The sequence below is a fragment of the Ictalurus punctatus genome, chromosome 3 (assembly GCF_001660625.3).
Source record: "Ictalurus punctatus breed USDA103 chromosome 3, Coco_2.0, whole genome shotgun sequence".
In the NCBI taxonomy this organism is placed as follows: domain Eukaryota; kingdom Metazoa; phylum Chordata; class Actinopteri; order Siluriformes; family Ictaluridae; genus Ictalurus; species Ictalurus punctatus.
Window position 1 is genome coordinate 15730667 of NC_030418.2, and position 20073 is coordinate 15750739.

The 20073-nt window shown below is 39.6% G+C and overlaps 1 protein-coding gene across 3 annotated transcripts in view; it reads left to right on the forward strand.

Annotated features, from left to right (window-relative positions):
- Nucleotides 1-7897, forward strand: part of sema4ga (sema domain, immunoglobulin domain (Ig), transmembrane domain (TM) and short cytoplasmic domain, (semaphorin) 4Ga) — a 33340-nt gene extending 25443 nt beyond the window's left edge. For all 3 annotated transcript variants that reach the window (XM_017463741.3, XM_017463742.3, XM_017463743.3), the window contains exons 10-16: nucleotides 632-779; nucleotides 1245-1467; nucleotides 2216-2331; nucleotides 2695-2849; nucleotides 3116-3177; nucleotides 4142-6155; nucleotides 7340-7897. In XM_017463741.3, coding sequence (XP_017319230.1) covers nucleotides 632-779; nucleotides 1245-1467; nucleotides 2216-2331; nucleotides 2695-2849; nucleotides 3116-3177; nucleotides 4142-5031 — 1594 coding nt within the window. In that variant the 3' untranslated portion in view covers nucleotides 5032-6155; nucleotides 7340-7897. The remainder of the gene's footprint in view (nucleotides 1-631; nucleotides 780-1244; nucleotides 1468-2215; nucleotides 2332-2694; nucleotides 2850-3115; nucleotides 3178-4141; nucleotides 6156-7339) is intronic.
- Nucleotides 7898-20073: the final 12176 nt, after the last annotated feature.

Consider the following 20073-nt stretch of genomic DNA (forward strand, 5'->3'; position numbering starts at 1 on the left):
GGTAACACTTCTTTGTTTTATTTATTTATTTATTTTAATTGGTCATTTCTGTTTCTATCTTTTAGTCCTCACCTAATGTTCCCTCTCTTCCCTCTTCTTCAGTCACTAGTTATATGTGCTTATTTTGATATGTCTCAGTCCTCTTTCTAGCATCTTGTCGAAAGAATTTACTGCCGCTCTTGATGAGTTTTGTCTGTCTCAGTGTCTCGCCCCCTGTCCCTCTACCTTCCTTTATATCTCTTTGACGTCTTTTTTTATACATCTGTAATCTATTTTCATGTTGCCATGGCTACACTCTGGGCTCATGGAGCCTCTGTGCCAACATGCCAAGACCTTGAGAAACAAAGAGATCAGCCGAGGCTCAGAGGCAGAGTACCTCTTGAGCTGCTGAAGCAAGCCCACCCACTACAAACTGTACTGACTGATTCAAAACTTTGATACGAAGCTTTGTTCATTCTTTATCCTCCTAGACTCTGTTGCCTAGAAACATTCAAATAATGATAGAACGTATTAATTAATTTACCCGTTCATATTTGTGAGCATTTGCTTGGGTTTTTAGTTGAATTGACGCTTAAACCTCTTGCATTACTTCTGCTTTGAGTTTGCATTAAACACTGTTTTTGTTTCACAGGAAAAACGTCAAAGCTTCGGCCATCTGCCGCTACTCAATCAAAGACGTCCAGCAGGTCTTTGAAGGGCCCTACATGGAAAATCAGGAGGACGCTGGCGCCAAACTGACTGAATACACAGGAAAGGTGCCTGATCCGAGACCTGGCTCGGTAAGCTCTGCAGCTCTGCCGTCTCCTCTTACTCTTGCCTGCTTATCTTGATCCATCCGGCTCCACCTGCTCGCTTTGTGCTCCTACGCGACATATGTAGCCTGGACAGAGAGTTGCAATTAGACTGAGGAGAGCAATGTGAGCATGAAGCTTCAAAGATGAGAATCTTACAGCATAATAACTCATTGCCATGGAGATTAGGATCAAGAATAAAAGAGATGTCAAGATGACAAGACATTTATAATGAGTGCCTCTGCGGCTATGTGACATTTCATATCTCAGATTCAATAACTGTTTAGCTTGTCTACCAACTTGTGAGAATAGAGTTTTGCTGTCTTTATTTGGTGCTTTAAGCCTGTGAGCCTTAGTTGATTACAACCTCAACATTTACATGAAGGCAATGCAATAGGTGGTGCATGGTGTAATGTTTAGTGTAAACATGGTGTACCTGTCTTTGCTCCTCAGTGCATCACGGATCGACTAAGGGAAAGAGGCATCAACTTCTCCACTGACTTGCCAGACGATGTGCTGCACTTTGTACGTCGTCATCCACTAATGTCTCGACAGATTCCCCCTCTAGGACAGCGTCCTCTGTTGTTTCGCAGGACTGTGGACTACACTAAAATAGTGGTGCACAGAGTGACTGCTCTAGATGGCCAGACATACCACATGCTCTTCATTGGGACAGGTGTGTTATAGGATGCTCTCGCAACTATTAGTCCGTTTGTTCAGTCCGGAGAGAGAAAATTGGATACTTTAGGTTTGTTAGCGATTTGGTTTGCTTTGGTTTCACATGGCAAACCAGAAAGCATTAAAACAACTCATAAAATGCTTTAATTTATTGTTCAGAAAGAAGGCAATGGAAAAACGTCAACAAACCTTTGCTAGGTGTGTGTAGAACGCACAGAGAACACATGTCCAACACTGTGTGTATCACATCCAATATTTATTTTCTCTTTTTTTGTTTGCCAGTTGAAAAATCCAGAACACTACACTTTTGTCCTTTGGCTCCATTTGCATCTTGCAAATCAGTCGAGCAGCTTGCATCTACTAAAAATGTCATCCATAACCCAAAACACACGCCATGCTTGCTTCACTTCCCACACTTAGGCTGATTAAGCACCAAATATCTTTCTCACTAGACTCCGAGACTGGTTGTTTTGGTTTGTGAGTGTCATTGCTGTGTTCTCACCTGCCTGAATGAATCGGCCAGGTGGGGGGGGGGGGCGGGGCAAATGGGTTTTAATTCAAATAGACTGAACTCTGCATATGTGAAAGCACTACTTCTCTTCGTCACTTCAGATCGATCTATTAGAAATTTGCATTACTGACACATGGGAGGTGGCCCAGGTCTGTGTAGTCATATGGCATATGATTGTGGTATTCTGTTCTGTTCTTCTGTTCCGTTGATAATGTTGGATGTTTGCATGCTGCAGATGAAGGATGGCTCCAGAGAGCAGTAGAAGTTAAAGATCAGCTTCACATTATCGAAGAGCTGCAGCTGTTTGAGGAGCCACAGCCTGTGGACAGTATAGTCATCTCTCAGAAACAGGTTAGTAAATGGACAAAATGGACAGGATATAGCCCATACCTAATGAAAAATAAAACAGTAGAACCATCATAGAAATTCTAATGGTTTCCACTACAAATACCTTTACAAAATATCAGCTAACCATTAAAACCATTATTGGTCCTTAATGGTATCTACTAGAGATAACATGCCACCAGTGTTTAGAGACCCACAAGGTCTCTAAACCAATACAATTCCCATCATAACCATTAAAACCATTACAAATTCTATGAGAGTTTCTATAGTTTTTTTGTTTTGTTTTTTCTTGTAACAAAACATAGATATTTCATATAAAAATTTTCCGCTCCATATTTACGTTGTGTCTGGTTGTTGTTTCACCTCTAGATGAGCGTGTATGTGGGCTCACCCTCAGGTGTTGTGCAGCTGCCCTTGTCCACATGTCACAGATATGCGTCCTGCTTTGATTGCGTGTTAGCACGGGACCCTTTCTGTGCTTGGGATGGTGTTGAATGTGTCGAGATCACCTTGCGCACAGACAGGTACATGTCTAGCTTTTGGTTGTGTAATTCCAGATCCCTCTATGGGCCATGTCTCTAAGGGCCATGTCTCTGTTTTGAGATGCATTGATGTTTTAATCTACACATGTCTTCAATATTATTATTATTAGTTGCTTTACAGACTAATGCATTGAAAACAAGTTGGGGATTTGAAATGTAGTAAGATTTCTCAGCAGTTCTAGATGGATTCAACCAGAACTAATTATCTTGTCTTTTTTTTAAATTATTATTATTATTTTTATGTGCAGATCCAATCTGACTCAAGACATCCTTAATGGGAATGAAGGCTGTGCAAAACCTGCAGCAGATGGTATGCATACTGATTTACCAGATCTCAAAATCACCAGAGCAATGTAACAGGGGGTGCATTCATTGCTTAAAGTATACAATTTCAAATGGCTTCAACTTTTTATATAAGTATAATATCTAGTGCATGGTTGTGAATAAAGGTGAAAAAGTGTTTGGCTTGATTGTATTATATATTTTATAGGGGCTACAAAGCACTTCTCTAATTTGCTTGGATAAAGGCATCTTCTAAATGTAGAAAATGTAAATGCAGAATATTAACACGTTTCAACACCTTGCTGTGCAGGCATGGATTGCAATTTATAATCGATTTACAAGATAGATAATACTCTTGTATATTAATACAAAGATCATTATTGATATCTTTAAGTAATGTGGGCTATATACAACGTGACCCAAAAGTCTCCATGTTGATTGTTTGCCAGCACCACGTCGGTTGTGCTTTCGCCAGTGAATGTTCGTGGACGTCCACTTCAGTTAGTCTGTAACACTTCCGATCTTTTTGAATTTGTTAATAAGTTTGGTGACAATGTTGTGTCTGATGTGCTTGCCATGTGTCCTGTTAAAAGTCCATTGCAACCTTGTGACAACTTCCCGTTTTTTTATATATATATATATATATATATATATATATATATATATATATATATATATATATATATATATATATATATATATATATATATATATAACACACATACACACACACACAAGAATTTTGGGACTCCCTGAAGTTAAGCAATAAGCTATTGCTGCATACAAGTATTGATGCCAACGTTCCTATCATTCTAATAATGTACAAAAAAGTTGTAATTTTTTATGCTTATTTTCAGAATCATTGTGCAGTTTTGAAGCACTCAACCTTGATAATGAACAGACCTCTTTTAGATTACACTCAAACTGCACCTTTACTCATTAACACCTGTACATGAAACTGTAACAGCTAACTGCCATGCTTTCGTTTTCAGACCTGGTGCTCCATCGGATTCGCTCAGTGATGGGTGGGGACGACGTGCTTCTGCAGTGTGAGTTGAGCTCTAATCTCGCAACCCCACAGTGGACGAGGAATAAGCAGCAGCTGCACGGCTATGGGCTGAACTCAGGCTATCGCATTGGCACTGATGGCTTGCTGGTGATTGAGGCAAGACCAGAGCAAAGTGGCAACTACAGTTGCTTCGCCCTGGAGAACGGCGTCCGCATCCATGTAGTGATCTATACTTTGATTGTGCACCAATACATACCACCACCACCCCACTCAACCCTCCAACCCAAAAACCCCAACGGCAGTAATCCATCACCCCAGCTGCCCTATCCCCTTCCCCCGCAGTTCCAGTCCATGAGGAACATGGAGGCCATGTACATCTCTTTGATCACCATCTTTGCTGGATTGTGCCTGGTCCTGACTGTAGTACTGCTGTATGTGGGTTTCTGTGTGCAGAGCAAACGGGGGAAGTACTCTCTCCGTGCAGCAGCCCAAACTGACAGAAAGAGGAATAGGAATGAGCGCATGGAGCTGAAGACTGTCTCCAGCAACTGTAACGGAAAAGCAAACACACACGATGGACTGCTACAGATTGTTCCCGGAGAGGCCCAGGTTTCCTCCCCTAAAGAGCTTCTTCCTGCTCCTCCACTCCCACCACCTCTACCAAACTCTGAGTTGGACTACACCAATGGGTTCTCAGCCACACTGCCCAGCGTCTTACGTAAAATGAACGGCAATAGTTATGTGTTACTCAGACAAACCGATGGAGACGCCACGTCACCGCTGTACCACTCTTTCACCGAGGAGCTCAACAGGATTCTAGAAAAGAGGAAGCACACACAGCTGTGTAGCAAACCTGATGAGAGTTCTGTATAACACTTCAGAAACAATACGCTACCTGGTTAAAGGTTGGAAAGGATTTTGTTCCAGCTACAGCTAATATTGCATACAAACTGAAATGGATAATAGGCTGGCTGATGAAAGATTCTGTTTCATATTTTCCTGTCTAGTGACATTTTTTTAAATCGTCTCTTATTTTGAAGAGAACGGATTCAATGAACACGAAAAACAAGAACAGAACAAAAGTAGTGTCACAAACACACAATGCGTAATCTACCTCGGAAGATTGTTGCTATAATAATAGCACTGCGTTCAACTGGGAGTGTGAGATGGGAGGTGGTGAGGAATAGCAGGTACTTCAGCACAGAAAGCAGAGTGAAAGCATAAAAGCTTCATAGGAAATACAGAGGAAAAGGTCCAAACAGGAACATGCAGGGTTTTGGAATTATTTTTCATTGGTTAAAGAAACTGCTGGCTGGAGTCTATTAATTTCAGAAAGAAAAAAAAAACTTTTAATCTTGATGTGGATGCTTTTGAGCAATATAGCTGAACTGCACTAAATGTTGGTATTTTCTACTGAGATAAACTTTGCGATATTTATGTCACCACTGACTACACTGATGACTCATCTAACTGCATTTTTAATGCACCAATGAACACTGAAAGACACTAACATTATGACTTCAGTTTTTATAGCTCGATTTTTGAGGGAGAGCATGAGTGTGATAGTATTAATTTCTGGGATGCACTTTAAGAGCGAAAGGCATTTGTTGTAAATGATGCTTGTTCTGAAAGAGATGGCGCATGCTGTGAGTGTCAGAATGGAAATCCTGCTTTTGTAGGATAAATTGAGGATTCTTCAAAAATCAACACCATTGCTGGGTCAGAGTCAAATGCTTAACTAACCACTATATGAACATGTTTGTTTTTTGTTTTTTAGAAAAAAAAAAGAAAAAAAAAAAGAGTACAACAATAATAAGACATTCCACAACTCATAACCCAGACTAAATGAATTGTAAACAGTAAACCGTAATTCTTCTCTGGTTCAGAGCCATTCTGTGTCTCAGGTGGTTAGCTTATGACTGAGCGTTGGTGCAGTTCCCATCGGACATCGCTGGAACTTCAGAGTGCCAGTTAACCATGACGACAGAGAAGCAGCGGTAAGCTGATGTTGATGTTTTGCAAATATTCTCTCGAGACAGCCAATTACAACCCATCATCCAGACAGGCTTTTTAATCTTTAGACGGAAGAGTGAATTAGAACAAAACAGTAATGACAAATTGGATTCTATGCACAGGAATTATTACTATTTAAAATAGCTGAGAAGTAGACACTCTTACAATAATGTGTTTATAGGAGAACAAATACTATTGTACTTTGGTTTTCACAGTTATTCAAATGAATTTCTTCCAGGAAATGTACTGTATTTATTGCGTAAATGGATGAGTACCAGTTTGGCCTCTCTTCTGCGAGAGAGAGAGAGAGAAAGAGTGGTGGGAGGGTCGGGGCCAGAAAAGCTCTGCTATTTCTGTGGAAATGCACAGATTGCAGTAATGTTAAGACGGAAACATCGAGGCCATGGGTTCAGGGCACAGCTGAGATTAGCTATGCTGAGCCATCCTTTTCTCTCTCTCTCTATCTCTTTCTGTCTCTCTCCTCTCTCTCTTCTCTTTCTTCAGCGTGTGTTTGTCTTTCTCCTTAAAGTGCACTAAATCCACAATCAATTACTCCTTTTCCTTTTCAAATATTTCCTGTTTTGTTGGTCCTCCTATCACCCTCTCAACAACCCCCCCCCCCCCCCCACACACACACACACACACACACACACCTCCTGCCCTGTCCCTGCTCACATCTACTTATCTCACAAATTGCTTCCATTTTCTTCCAATGCTGTGATGACGGGAACAGATGTGTGCCTGCATTATGCACCCTCTGAGGCACATGTGCTCACAAGCTGGTTGTTCAGGCACCACATGTGATGTTTGACATCTCCCAGATCCAGCTTAGTAGTGAGAAAGATGTGAGATTGCATCTAGCATGCCAGGACATGACTGTATCTTGAATGTGTTCTTCAAACCAAAGGCAGTAGAAACTAAGCCACATTAAAGAAAATGAAAAAGAACAGAGACTGCTTAAGAAAAGGTCATTAGAGGTTCGGCAGCAGTTTGTTCGTGATTAGGTACAGGGGTGTTACAGGAGACATGCAGAACTGACTGGATATTCCCAAAGCATTTACTCACATTATGTCATAGACTTTGCTGTGTGAGTTATTCTGAGCATGACTGTAAATCATATTTTCCTTTTTGTTTTCCTTTTTTTTTTTTTTAATTCCCTTTTTTGCAGGTTCAACGATCAGTTTGCTGCCAGCTCATGCTTTGCCACAATGGAGGGAATCTCCAATAAGCCAGTGTCAGAGAAATGAAGCACTTTAGAAACAATGGACTTTCAGCATCTAGTGATGGATTTATCAGTGCGAAACAATGGAAGCACATGTGTTTTTAAATAATTGGGGAGTTCTGCAGCTCTGTACTACAATGCCTTCCTGAGTTTACAAGAGTAGAAAATCAATCTGAATCTGATCTTTGCCCATCTCCAACTTTATCCTTTTACAGTGGGTGTTAAAATGGGTCAGTGTTTATATCATATTCTTATACGTTTTATATTTTATTATTTATTTTATTAAACATACGTACAACTAATGATGTATGTCTAAAGTTGTGTTGTGTGGGTTTTTTTTTGTTTGTTTTTTTTTTGTTTGTTTTTGTTTTTTTAAAGTTCTGTAACAAAATCATAACCCTGGCATCAGATATTCTCTTTATTTTGAATGATTTAGGCCTCCATAAAGTGCAAACTGTACATCATGTATTCAGAGCTTGTAATAAAAACCTATATTTCAGGCTCTCTTGAGAAAATGGTTGTATGCCTTGTGAGTGGTAGGCAGGAGTGTGTAGGCTGTCTCTGGATCTGCATGTAGAAGCAGTTTAGAGTTATGCCTGGACAAGACTGGAAGACATTATAGTCGGTGTATATGGTTCTGACATGCTCTGTGGGAAACACTCAGTCACCCAGAGCTATGTGTGTCCAGACAGGTCTGTACTCAACACCACAGGCTAAATATGGAAGTGAATAGGACTCCAGAGAGAATACCGAGTGGCTCTTTGTGCTTCAGTGCTGATAACACAATTAACAGTGAGCTGAGGTATGTGTAAATTGAATTCATTGAAAGTTTACATTTTATTCCCAATTAATCCCACAGACTATACATTGGTTATTATGAGGTTAACTTAAATCTATCTTTAAGAATAACAGTCAGCAATATGGTATTATCCTTGGCAGGTAAAATGTCTATTACCTATGCAATACATATTTTGTTGTCCTGTTAATAACATTTTCAGTAGTAAACAGAATTAAGGTTGAGGCTACAATCTAGTATGTTTAAGGCAATTGAGCCGGACCAGCTTGTTCTGCCTGTTACGTGTTTCATATTCATGCTGTATCAGATCTGTTTACTCCCAAATTGCTGCAGGGAGAGACACTCTCAATACATCTTCCTTAACAAACATTCATCCACTCCTCTGTGTTACAGGTTTGTTTTCAGCATGCTAACGTGTGCTGTATATGTTCGCATATAACAAAATCTTGGGTAGATGTCTCAAAAATGTAATTTCTACCAACAGCATTTACGTGGTGAATTACTGGTGGAATCAAGCTTGCATCATTGGGATTTATCAGACACAACTCGCTGTTGAGACTGTGCTCATTTCTGGGGCTTGAGCTAGGAGGGTTATGTAAGACCAGGAGTTCTACACCGTATTACACCTTCACACTGCACCGCACACTCACTATCCTCTGGGACCGAGACAGAAAGAAGCTGCACCGATATGAACATCTCAGACATCTCAGTTTGCGTCACTGAAACCATGGTGAAGTTGATTGCGCCAAGGAGTGTGCTTGTGTAATGGATTGATGAATATCTAGGTTCATAAACACTCAGGGTTACCTTCATTATAAGAGGGAAGGTTAATTAGCATCTGTCTGTGTAGTGTGACTCATTATTCAGCATAACAGATTCATATTTAGCACAGCAGTCTCAGTCAAAACATAACTCTTGTGTTGTCAGTTGTCAGTCAAGCTTTTCACTTGCAGCGCGGGCGTGTGCCGTGTTTTCCTAGCAAGGATTCAGATAAACTAACATGCAACAAAGGCTGCAAAATCTGAGCTGTGTGTGTGGAGCTCCGGCTCCTGGCCTGTGCCTCATTTACAAAATGCTGTTATAAAACCTCTTGTCAATCCAACTAGTTTGTAATTCATATTTGTACGCTCCCAGTGGTGGACAAAATACAATTTCATTAATCAGTCCGTACAGGATTTTGTTGATTTTTTTTTTTCTTCTTCTGATTATTACTGCCAAAAATGCTTGATTTTGCTGCGGCTTTTTTTTTTTCTTTCTTTCAAAATGTGTGATGAGATTGTTGCGCTTTTTAGCAGAAAACTACTTGAAGTGGCGAAATTGCAATTGAACGAAATAGTCTTTCACAGTGATGTTTGTTGGTAAATGAGACCTTTGAGCTATACTCATGTTCGACGCACATGAATCGAAGAGGGCTTTGGCTGAATGCGCGTTGTGATGATGTCACATGACGTGTCCCGGCCAAAATCTGCGGTAATTTTGAAAAATCGCAAGCTCCTTTAGAATATTCCGGTGTTTCCTTGATTTTGCATTCACTTCTGCAGCCGCACAAATCCTTGAAGGACTTTGATTAGTCAGACCAATGGGCAAGTGAAATCTCCAGTATGCTGCCCAGTCTTATGTGTTGGTTGCCTGGAAACCAAACTGGTTACTGGTAATGTAATAATGCGTGACCACCTAGTTAATTCAGACTAAATGAAACAAATATGTATATGATATTATCCTCTTCTAACTAAGTTTCAAATGTAGCACATTGTGTTTGTGCCCTCAACAAAATGAGTTTTAGTGATGAGATTTGGTGTTCTGCCTTGGCATCTCATGTAAAAATATATTATTCACGTCTGGCTAGCTATATTCTGTTGACTTGTTTAACCATGAAGTGAATGCATGTTGTGCTAGCAGGAGAGTTATATGACAGAATTGTGGAAAGCTTTATTTTGCACATAACAGTGTGTTCCTGATTTTGAAAAGTTCTTCTGTCTTTCAGACATGCTAATTAATTCATTTAATAAATACCATTTTACCATCAGACAAATCACTCTTTGGTTGTTCTGCTATAGTTACAGCATTGAGGTGTGTTACGCCAGAGTGAAACACACGAAACGAGCTTAAACACGCTAAATGAACATTGTATTGTGAAAGTCATTAAGGAGGAGGGTTTTTTTGTTTTTGTTTGTTTGTTTTGGGGTTTTTTTTGTTTTTTTTGGGTGCTGAGCCTACGTGACACATCCAGAGTGAATTCAGGGTTACAAGACATAAAATGCCGTGTTTGGGTTTTAAAAACTAGTTTTTCAGAAATCATGTGTGTACTATGCAGACATATTGAAGTGCTAAAACTTTGGTCTGTTTCAGTGTTAATGTATTTGTTTCTGTAGTCACATTTAAGGGTCATTTCACATTCTCTGTAACTCAGAATGTGCAAAATAAATAATTACAGGGCAATGTAGAGCAAAACTGGAAACACTATTATAGTGTGTGCGTATATAGTATACTTGTCTTCAGGGTAACTACAAATTCGTTAAAAACGAATAGCCCAGGCACGTAATCTGCTTATGTCGGACGCCTAGGCCAGTGCTTTGTCCACCCCTGCTTCCACTTATTTCACCAGAGTTTCTTCTTTTTCCAGAGATCCGAGTGAATTTCATGTGTCATCGTTTAAAATTACAGTGGGGTGATGAGTTCTTGTAGCAGTGAGCCCTCCCACATAGTGCTGCAAATGTCACCAACGCAGCTGCACTTCAGGTATCACCTTCTCATTTGGTTTTCAAGGCTCTGGCTGAGCCATGGAACAGGATTCAGGGCTGCCTTGCTGAGACAGGCAAAACACACACTCTGGAGGGAACTGCAGGGGCTCATACTGTACAGACTAGTTGCTAAGCAACCTCACTCTGAAAACTCCTTTAGTTTAGAAATGTTGTGGTGTGCATGTCCAAGTTCTGCTGGGCTCTGTATGAGTGGATGGGCTTAATGACAAATATGAGCTGATTTTACCTACACTGATCTGGGACCAAAAGGAAAAGAGACTATTGAAACACCTTGTGATTTAAATTTGGGATGATGCTTTTCCTCTGGCTCCTGTACTGATGCTGTTCTGTATACTTTCACTGTTTGTTACTATGCAGTAGAAAACAATAGTGCTGTCACATTTTCCATTGCAATGAACCAAACAGAGTTTGCACGCAATACACTTCTCACTCCAGTAACTCCAGTTTGACAGTTTAAACATTTGAACCTGTTTTTTTACACATCAAAACACACATGTATTTTCTTATACCTGTGAACACCCACAACTCGACCAGAAAAACCAGAACATCCCCACCTTTTCCCCCTTCGCTTGACAGGCCTGTGTCAAAACAACAAGAGACTTTTATTCTTTGAGTACATTTGGAGTATTGGCTTTCCAAATTATAGCTCATTAATTATATATATATATATATATATATATATATATATATATATATATATATATATATATATATATATATATATATATATATATATATATATATATATAAAAGTATGGACTCCACAAGACCTCTGAAGGTGTGCTGTGGTATCTGGTACCAATGCGTTAAAAGCAGATCCTTTAAGTCCTGTAAGTTGGGAGGTGGGGCCACCATGGATCAGACTTGTTTGTCCAGCACATCCCACAGACACTCGATCGGATTGAGATCTGGGGAATTTCGAGGCCAAATCAACACCTTGAACTCTGTCATGTTTCTCTAAACCATTCCTGAACAATTTTTGCAGTGTGACAGGGCGTCCAAGGCTCACTATTGAGCGTGGGGAGTGAAGGCTAGCCTGTCTGATCCCTATCCCACAGAAGAGCTACTGTAGCACAAATTGCTGAAAAGGTTAATGCTGGCTATGACAGAAAGGTGTAAGAACATACAGTGCATTACAGCTTGCTGAATATGGGGCTGTGTAGCAGCAGACCGGTCAAAGTGCCCATGCTGACCCCTGTTCACCACTGAAAGTGCCTACAGTGGGAACGTGAGCATCAGAACTGAAAAATGGAGCAATGGAAGAAGGTGTTCTGGTCTGATTAATCATGTTTTCTATTACATCATATGCACTAGGATATACTATTGGAAGTATGCAAACCAGCAGAAGCAGTGTGATTGTCTGGGCTGCTGGGAAACTTTGGGTCCTGGCATTCATGTGGATGTTACTTTGACACGTACCACCTACCTAAACATTGTTGTAGACCAAGTACACTTACTCGTGACAACAGTGTACCCTAACGGCAGTGGTCTCTTTCAGCAGGATAATGCGCCCTGCCACACTGCATAGATTGCTCAGAAATGGTTTGAGGAACAGAGTTCAAGGTGTTGACTTGGTGTCAAAAAAAAGATCTCAATCTGATCGAGTGTCTGTAGGATATGCTGGACAAACATGTCAGGTCCATGGAGGCCCCACGTTGCAACTTACAGGACTTAAAGGATCTGCTACTAACATCTTGGTGTAAGATACCACAGCATACCTTCAGAGGTCTTGTGGAGTTCAAGCCTTGACGGATCAGAACTGTTTTGGCGGCCCAAGGGGGACCTACACAATATTTGGCAAGTGGTTTCAATGTTAAGTGTGGAGAAAGAAAGGATCTGCTCATGATCCAAAACATACAAGCTCATCTGTGAAACATGATGAAGGTAGTGTCATACTTGGGCTTGTACTGTTCTGGAACAGCAGAATTCATTCCGAAGTTTATTTATTGGAACATTTTGTCTGCCAATTTACAGAGAATTACATCCAAATTAACAAGGAAGAACTTTATTATGCAGCAATACAATGATCCAAAACACACTGCCAACTCAACAAAGTCTTATCTGGGGGGAAAAGTGGAAGGTTTTAGACTGGCCAAGTCAACCAGACTTAGTCAACCAAGTCACCAGACCTTATTTTTCAATTGAGCATGCATTTCACCTCCTGAAGAGGAGACTGAAGAGATGCTGTGATGCTGCCATCTGTTGAGATTCACATGTAAATACATATACATAAAGCTTAATTGTCAGTCATGGAAGTACACCTTTATAAATAATATAAGTTTAGCTAAAATGTCTAGCTTCTTTGAAAGTCAGTACTGCCATAATTTGGTTTTACTTTCCAGAACAGCCCGAGTAATATGTACCAGTGCTCTTTCCACACAGCTTGGATAACTTACATGATTGACATATAACTCTGTCCTTTGTGGGTTTTTGTCTAACAAAAACAAAAAAGCATTGTTTAAGGGGCGATGGCCTCTGATAATGTATGTTTTGTAGACATGGACAACCCCAAATATTTGTTCTGCTGGTCTATTTCTTATATGATGGTGGAAAGAGTGAGGAACTCACAACTCTATTTGGGAACCATTATATTTGGAACTGTATTTACTGTAAACTGGACACATTTTAAAGAAAATCCACCCTGAAACACATTAAATATGTTTATGTCTAAATATATGTGATGTACTTAACAATTCTGGTGCTACTTTGTTGTATGCTGTTTTTTTTTTGTTTGTTTGTTTGTTTGCTGTTTCTGTCAGAAGTTAGAGGTTGTGTATTGCTTTGATGCCACAGGGGGACACTGCATGGTGCTTAATTGAGCTCAACCATAACTACTAACAGTCAGGTTTTGCTGCTAGCCCTTAAAAACAAGAGAGTAAGAGCTTTCTTTTCACTCACCATTTTTCATTGAAATTCAATGTAGTCATGGAGACAGCAAATGTTTCAAGTTCCAGAATGTAATGCAAGTATATGATGCAGGATTTTTGACTTATGGCAGAGACTCTGCTCGGCCAGTTAGCATTCTATGAGAAGATGAAGTTGAAACTTTGGAGCCTTACCTGTTTGAGCAAAGAATACAGATAAGGAGGCGAGAGACCTAAACAAACTAAAGGACTAAAGCGCTCCTGCATCGCTCATTTTAGGTATAGTTAAATCCCCACTGGCATCACTTTAAGCATGCAGTCGTATTGCATTGTGGGTAATATAGGAAACCGGCAGACAAAGTGAAAATAAACTAGTCAAAAAAAAAAGTAAACTTAAATCTGAATCATAGAATAAATCTTTTGCACAGTTGAAAATTACATAATGGTTATAAATACTGATGTGCAAGACAATCACTGTGGATTTTTCCTTTAACTCTAAAGTCCACAAATTTTTGTTCTTTAGCCTTACATTAGCACACTTGTTTGATTGTTTGTTTGTTTGTTTGTGTGTTTGTTTGTTTGTTTGTTTACTATAGGGAGCTGTGAATATTCCATTATATACCCATTGTCCATAATGGTTTTGGGATAGTACAAAAAGAAATGTTGCATCTGTGTATTTTCTCCACTAGGGATCAGTAATAACTCAAGAATACTGCAGAAACATATTCAAAGCAATGAGCACCATTAGGACTGGTCAGAAATGAAAAGTAACTGCACAAATTATGACCACATGAAAAAAACCTTGATGACTTCAAACAAACATTTTTGTTCATATTTTAGGGCATAGAACATTGGTGCTACATTGTAACTGGGGCACAATTCTTTGTGAAATAATTAGTTTGTCTAATATCACACAGATTTACAATCTTTAAATAATACATAAATATTGAAATAAATATTTCTATAAATAAATAGTTTCCCTTTGCTTCCCTTAAAACCTTTCCCTTTTTTATTTGCTCCTTTTAAAACAGTTTGTATTAAAGCACTGAATGAACTTTCAGTGGGCCTTGACACAGTTCTGCTGTTGAACAATTCCCACTCTGATGATCATCATGCAGAATTTTTGCACCTCCGTCTTGTTTTCGTCTAAGCACTTAGTGTGGTGCATGCTGGAAGTGGGCCACATCCTGAAGAAATCCATAATCCACAGTGTGGGAAATGTCCTTGTTTCAAAAAAGCAAAAGTAACTGCCAACAGAATAAAACAATGTTAAGATTGAAATAAATAACGATGGCTATAAGTAGGCTTAATAGTCTTATATTTGTGATACAATTATCTCAGTTGTCTCAGTATTGGATAATGTTTCCTTCATTCAAGATGTCCACTTGTTAAATCATTTTTGCAGTGTGGCGGATGGTTGCAGATGATGTCACATTTCAGCAACAGAACAGGTAAACTGTGACTTTTTTTTCGGGGGGGGTTGGGAATTTTTGCAATTCTAATAAAACAGAATCCATCTTTGCACAGCAATACACAATTCCACAATTCCACAGCATGTGGAACAGCATATTGTAAAACCAGAAGAACAACACTACTATGTTCTTAATTTAGAATGCAGCAAGGTTGGGAAAGGACACTACTTTGTTTTTTGTGTGTCCCACCTCTTGAACTTTATGGTTGGGTTCATTGCTGAAGTGTTCAGAAAAGCCATTGCATGTATCTGCTTTGATGTTAATCAGTCAGTCTCAAATCAGAGTGCACCCAGAAAAACAAATTCACAATGTGGAATTTGGATTTCCCCAACATGAACCAAAGGTCTACCTACTATATACACACACCTCATGACACATTCAACCACCCCTCACTGAACAACTCAGCTCAACTACACTCAAGCCAACCAGGATAGCCAGGAACCTTGGGTGACGTTTGATTACATTTGGACCTTTACAGACCACATTTGAACAACTGCATGATCCTGTAGGTTCATTCTGTATAACATCAAGAAAATCAGACCCTGTCTCACCAAACAGGCTACACAGATATTAGTCCAGACTCTTTTCATCTCAAAACTGGACTACTGCAGTGCGTTACTCTCTTGCATGGGTCTCCCAGCCAGCTCCATCAAACCCCTTTAAATGATTCAGAATGCAGCAGCACGTCTCGTCTTCAACCAGCCCAAAAGAACCCATGTCACACCCGTCTTCACCTGACTTCTTGTAGCTGTACGTATCAAATTCAAGGCCTTGATGCTCACGTATAAGACCTTGTCTGGAACAGCACCCTCCTACCTCAACTTTCTCCTGAAGGCTTACGTTCCCTTACTCAATCTGCGATCGATTAACGACCGACTCAGTAGTACCTACTCAGCATGGCTCAAGGTCCCTTTCCAGAACCTTTAAACTAACTGTCCCTCAGTGGTGGAATGAACTTCCAACCTCAATCTGGACCGCAGAATCTGTCACTATTTTCAAAAAACAGCTAAAGACCCACCTCTTCCTTGAACATTTAATTAACCCCTAAAATGCCAACCTCCACATTATAAAAAAAAGCTCTTTGCTTCTCTAGAACTCAATTATAAATCTTGTATAGTTGCACTACTTGTATTGTTCTCCGCTTGATATATCGCTTTGCTTGTATTTCCTCATTTGTAAGTCGCTTTGGATAAAATCGTCTGCTAAATGAATAAATGTAAATGTATGTGCTATAGCTTAGCCTATAATTTTAGCATCTAATGCAGTTAGACAGGGAAATTAATTTAAAATGTTATAGGGTTGTGACATGAGGGCCACCATTTACCTTTTTATAATATATAATGTTGCAATAGTTTTTGTGCTACCGCTGTGTCTCTCTGGACCCCACTCTTCCACCAAGGCATTTGCAAGTTCTCGATCATGTCTGGGGGGACACATGGTTACACGTAATTTTCCACTGCAAGGATGATCAGTTGTCCTTCCTGTCTCCCTGTAGCACTGTCTTAGGTGTCTTACATTACAGACATTGCAGTTTATTGCTCTGGCCACATCTGCAGTCCTCATGCATCCCTGCAGCAGGCGTATGGCATGTTCACGCAGGTGAGCAGGAACCCCAGACATCTTTCTTCTGGTGTTTTTCAGAGTCAGTAGAAAGGTCTCTTTAGTGTCCTAAGTTATTGTAACTGTGATCTTAATTGCCTACCACCTGTCTTAAGGACTGTTCCACAGGTGCATGTGCAATAATTGTTTATGGTTCATTGAACAACGATGAAAAACATTGTTTAAAACCCTTTCCAATAAATATCTATAAAGCTTATTTGGATTTGACAAAATTACAGTCTCCTGAAAAAGGGACGTTTCTTTTTTTGTTGAGTATATTTTTAGGAGTTGAGAAAGAGACCATGATAATATGGTATATTTTTAAGCAAATGGTATATGTTAAGAAATCAAAGTGAGATCCAAAAGTTTACAATCCCCAGGCTCTCAGTGTAATGTATAGCTTTCTTGAGCATCAGTGAATGTTTGCACCTTGTGTAATAGTTGTGTACGAGTCCCTCAGTTGTCCTCAGTGTGAAAAGATGGATCTCAACGTCATATAGCCACTGTTGGAAAGAGGTTAAATATGTAGAAGATGCTGGAAAAGCAAATAATGTGCAGGACCTGGAGGATTTTTCTTAAGAACAATGAGTAGTTTAACTGGTCAGGACAAACAAGGGACTCATGAACAGCTATCACAGAACATTAAAACAGTCGCTGATCATCCAGGTAACAACACACAGCATAAATCAAGGGTACTGGTAACCAATTTGTGTAAATTCAGTTATTATTGTGTCTTGTGGACTATATGTAAATATCTGTTATGTGAAATAGCTTATTCAGTGCAGTACCAAAAAAAAACCCCAAAGTACAATTTTAATGATCCCTCTTTTTTTGAAATGAATAACATTTAGCAAATAAACTACTGGCTTTTTGCTGGAGCATCTAATACATTTTCTCTCATGCTCTCCTCATAACAAGCATCAGTGCCTTTAAATTTGCAGTATGGATCAGTGAGTGCAAACAGTTTAAGCTTACCATTATTTCCGTGGTGACCTTTGAGTATTGCTAAAGACTAAAGTGGTTATTTTTGGTCATTTGTGGAACCACATTTGTGGAAGGGTTGAAACATGGTATGCCTTTATATTAAGTTGTATTCTTTCTTGGTTGTTATCTCTGTCTCCATCACAACAGCCCTTTTTTTTTTTTTGTCTGAGTGCCAATCCAAGTGGAATCAGGGCCTCGCTAATGACAGTTCTCAGGAAACCGGTCGAGTCACTGGAATCTTGGGACAATGCAAGTGTTTGTGTGTGCCAGAGGAAAATTGAAAATTGCTGTTAGCCTTTTAGACACAGTGAGCTTGCACAGTCATCCTTGAGGACTGACTGTCTGCATGCTCGTTTTGCACAAGTATCACATTTGCTTGTGCACGTTGTCTGAAGATTTGTGTAACAGGGGGAGAGGTTATGGTGAGTGGCCATGGAGCTTTATGTAAACACTAGCCAGTCCCAATTTTCTCTCCATTCAACCAGTCTAATTCAGACTTGCAGACTCTGTCATACTTGTGTAGGAACCTTATAGAGAAGAGACTTGGTGCTCTGGTATGCTGAAAAAAAAACATTTAAAAGTGTTCATGTTTGGCTCTAAGTTTTCATTTTTACATTTATAATAGGTCTCTATGGGGCTGGAATCTAGAAATCTTGTATGTGAAAACCACAAAATGATGTGAGAACTTTGAGTGAGAGAGAGAGAGAGAGAGAGAGAGAGAGAGAGAGAGAGCGAGCCCGACCTAGCTCCAGTCTCAGGAGAATGGACAGAATGACGCATCTCAGAATTTCCATATGGTACAAGCTCAACCCAGCTTTGGGGTGCACAGAAAAAGTGCCCTTTGGAGTGTGTTGTAGCTGTTATTTTCATTCCTGATGAAAGCCTACTAGGTTTGATCTTTAGTCATGAGAAAAGTGAGAAGGCTTCAAATAGAGGGAAAAAATGAACAGCTGCACTGGAAGTTATCCTGTATCCCACCCACCCATTTTTTCCACTACTGGATGTAGCATTGCAGACCAAAGCAACAACCAGGCCAATACGTACATCATCATGGGCTGGGGTAAAATACACATACACACAGTCAGACACTTCAATGAGGAAAAGTAGACATTCACATATACACACCTGTTAAGAGGATTCACTGAAAACATGCACCCTATAAATCGAAGAACATTTATTCATTTAGCAGACGCTTTTATCCAAAGCGACTTGCAAATGAGGAAATACAAGGAAAGCGATATATCACGCGGAGAACAATACAAGTAGTGCAACTATACAAGATTTATAATTGAGTTCTAGAGAAGCAAAGTGCAAAGAGTAGAGGTGTAGAAACCAGAGTAAAGTTTTTTTTTTGTTTCATTTTTTTAAGGATAATGTGGGGTTGGCCTTTTAGGGGTTAGTTACATGCTCACTGAAGAGGTGGGTCTTTAGCTGTTTTTTGAAGATAGTGACAGATTCTGCAATCATGCATATATTATGTCAAAAATGTGTTGCTGAAATAGTAACACTGGTGGTCCAGTTTTTCTCAAACAGTTATATAACAACTTATAATTGTTGGATTCAGTGTATTACACATTTCAACTGAGGTTGTACCCAAATAAATAAGTCACCCATCCGCAATTTAAAGTAGGTTGTATCTCTGACTAGATTTTTACAAATTTCTCTTCATTGTGGGTTATATACTATGTAGGACTGAAGCAATGAAGCATCATTGCACAACTTGGGAATCGATGTGGAAACAGTGTTATCATTCCACTTTCCTCCTCTTGCTATTTTACACTGATCCTCTATAACTCCAACCAGGACTGGTCATGGTATTTCTTGTTGATGGAGTTCAAGTTTGTCATTGTCTTGTCTGTAGTACAGACACTGATCTCACTGATCACGCTGATCTCAAAAGAATCCACCCTAAGCACATGCAGGAGGGCCATTTTACGCTCAAAAGTGCTTTTAGGCATAACATAATCCCCCTGGCCTGGGAGGAGACTGACTGACTCTGCTTTACTGCTTTTTCCACACACTAGCATGGAGTGGAGAGCTTGTCTTACACTAGACTGGTTCACAAAGAATTTGCAACTCAAAGAATTCATGTTCTGTAATCTGTATTGAGGACAAATGCGCTCTTAGATGGTGACTTCTGCCAGAGATTAATTAAGACCATGGCGTACAGTAGAACTGTTATTTTACAACATAGAACATAAAC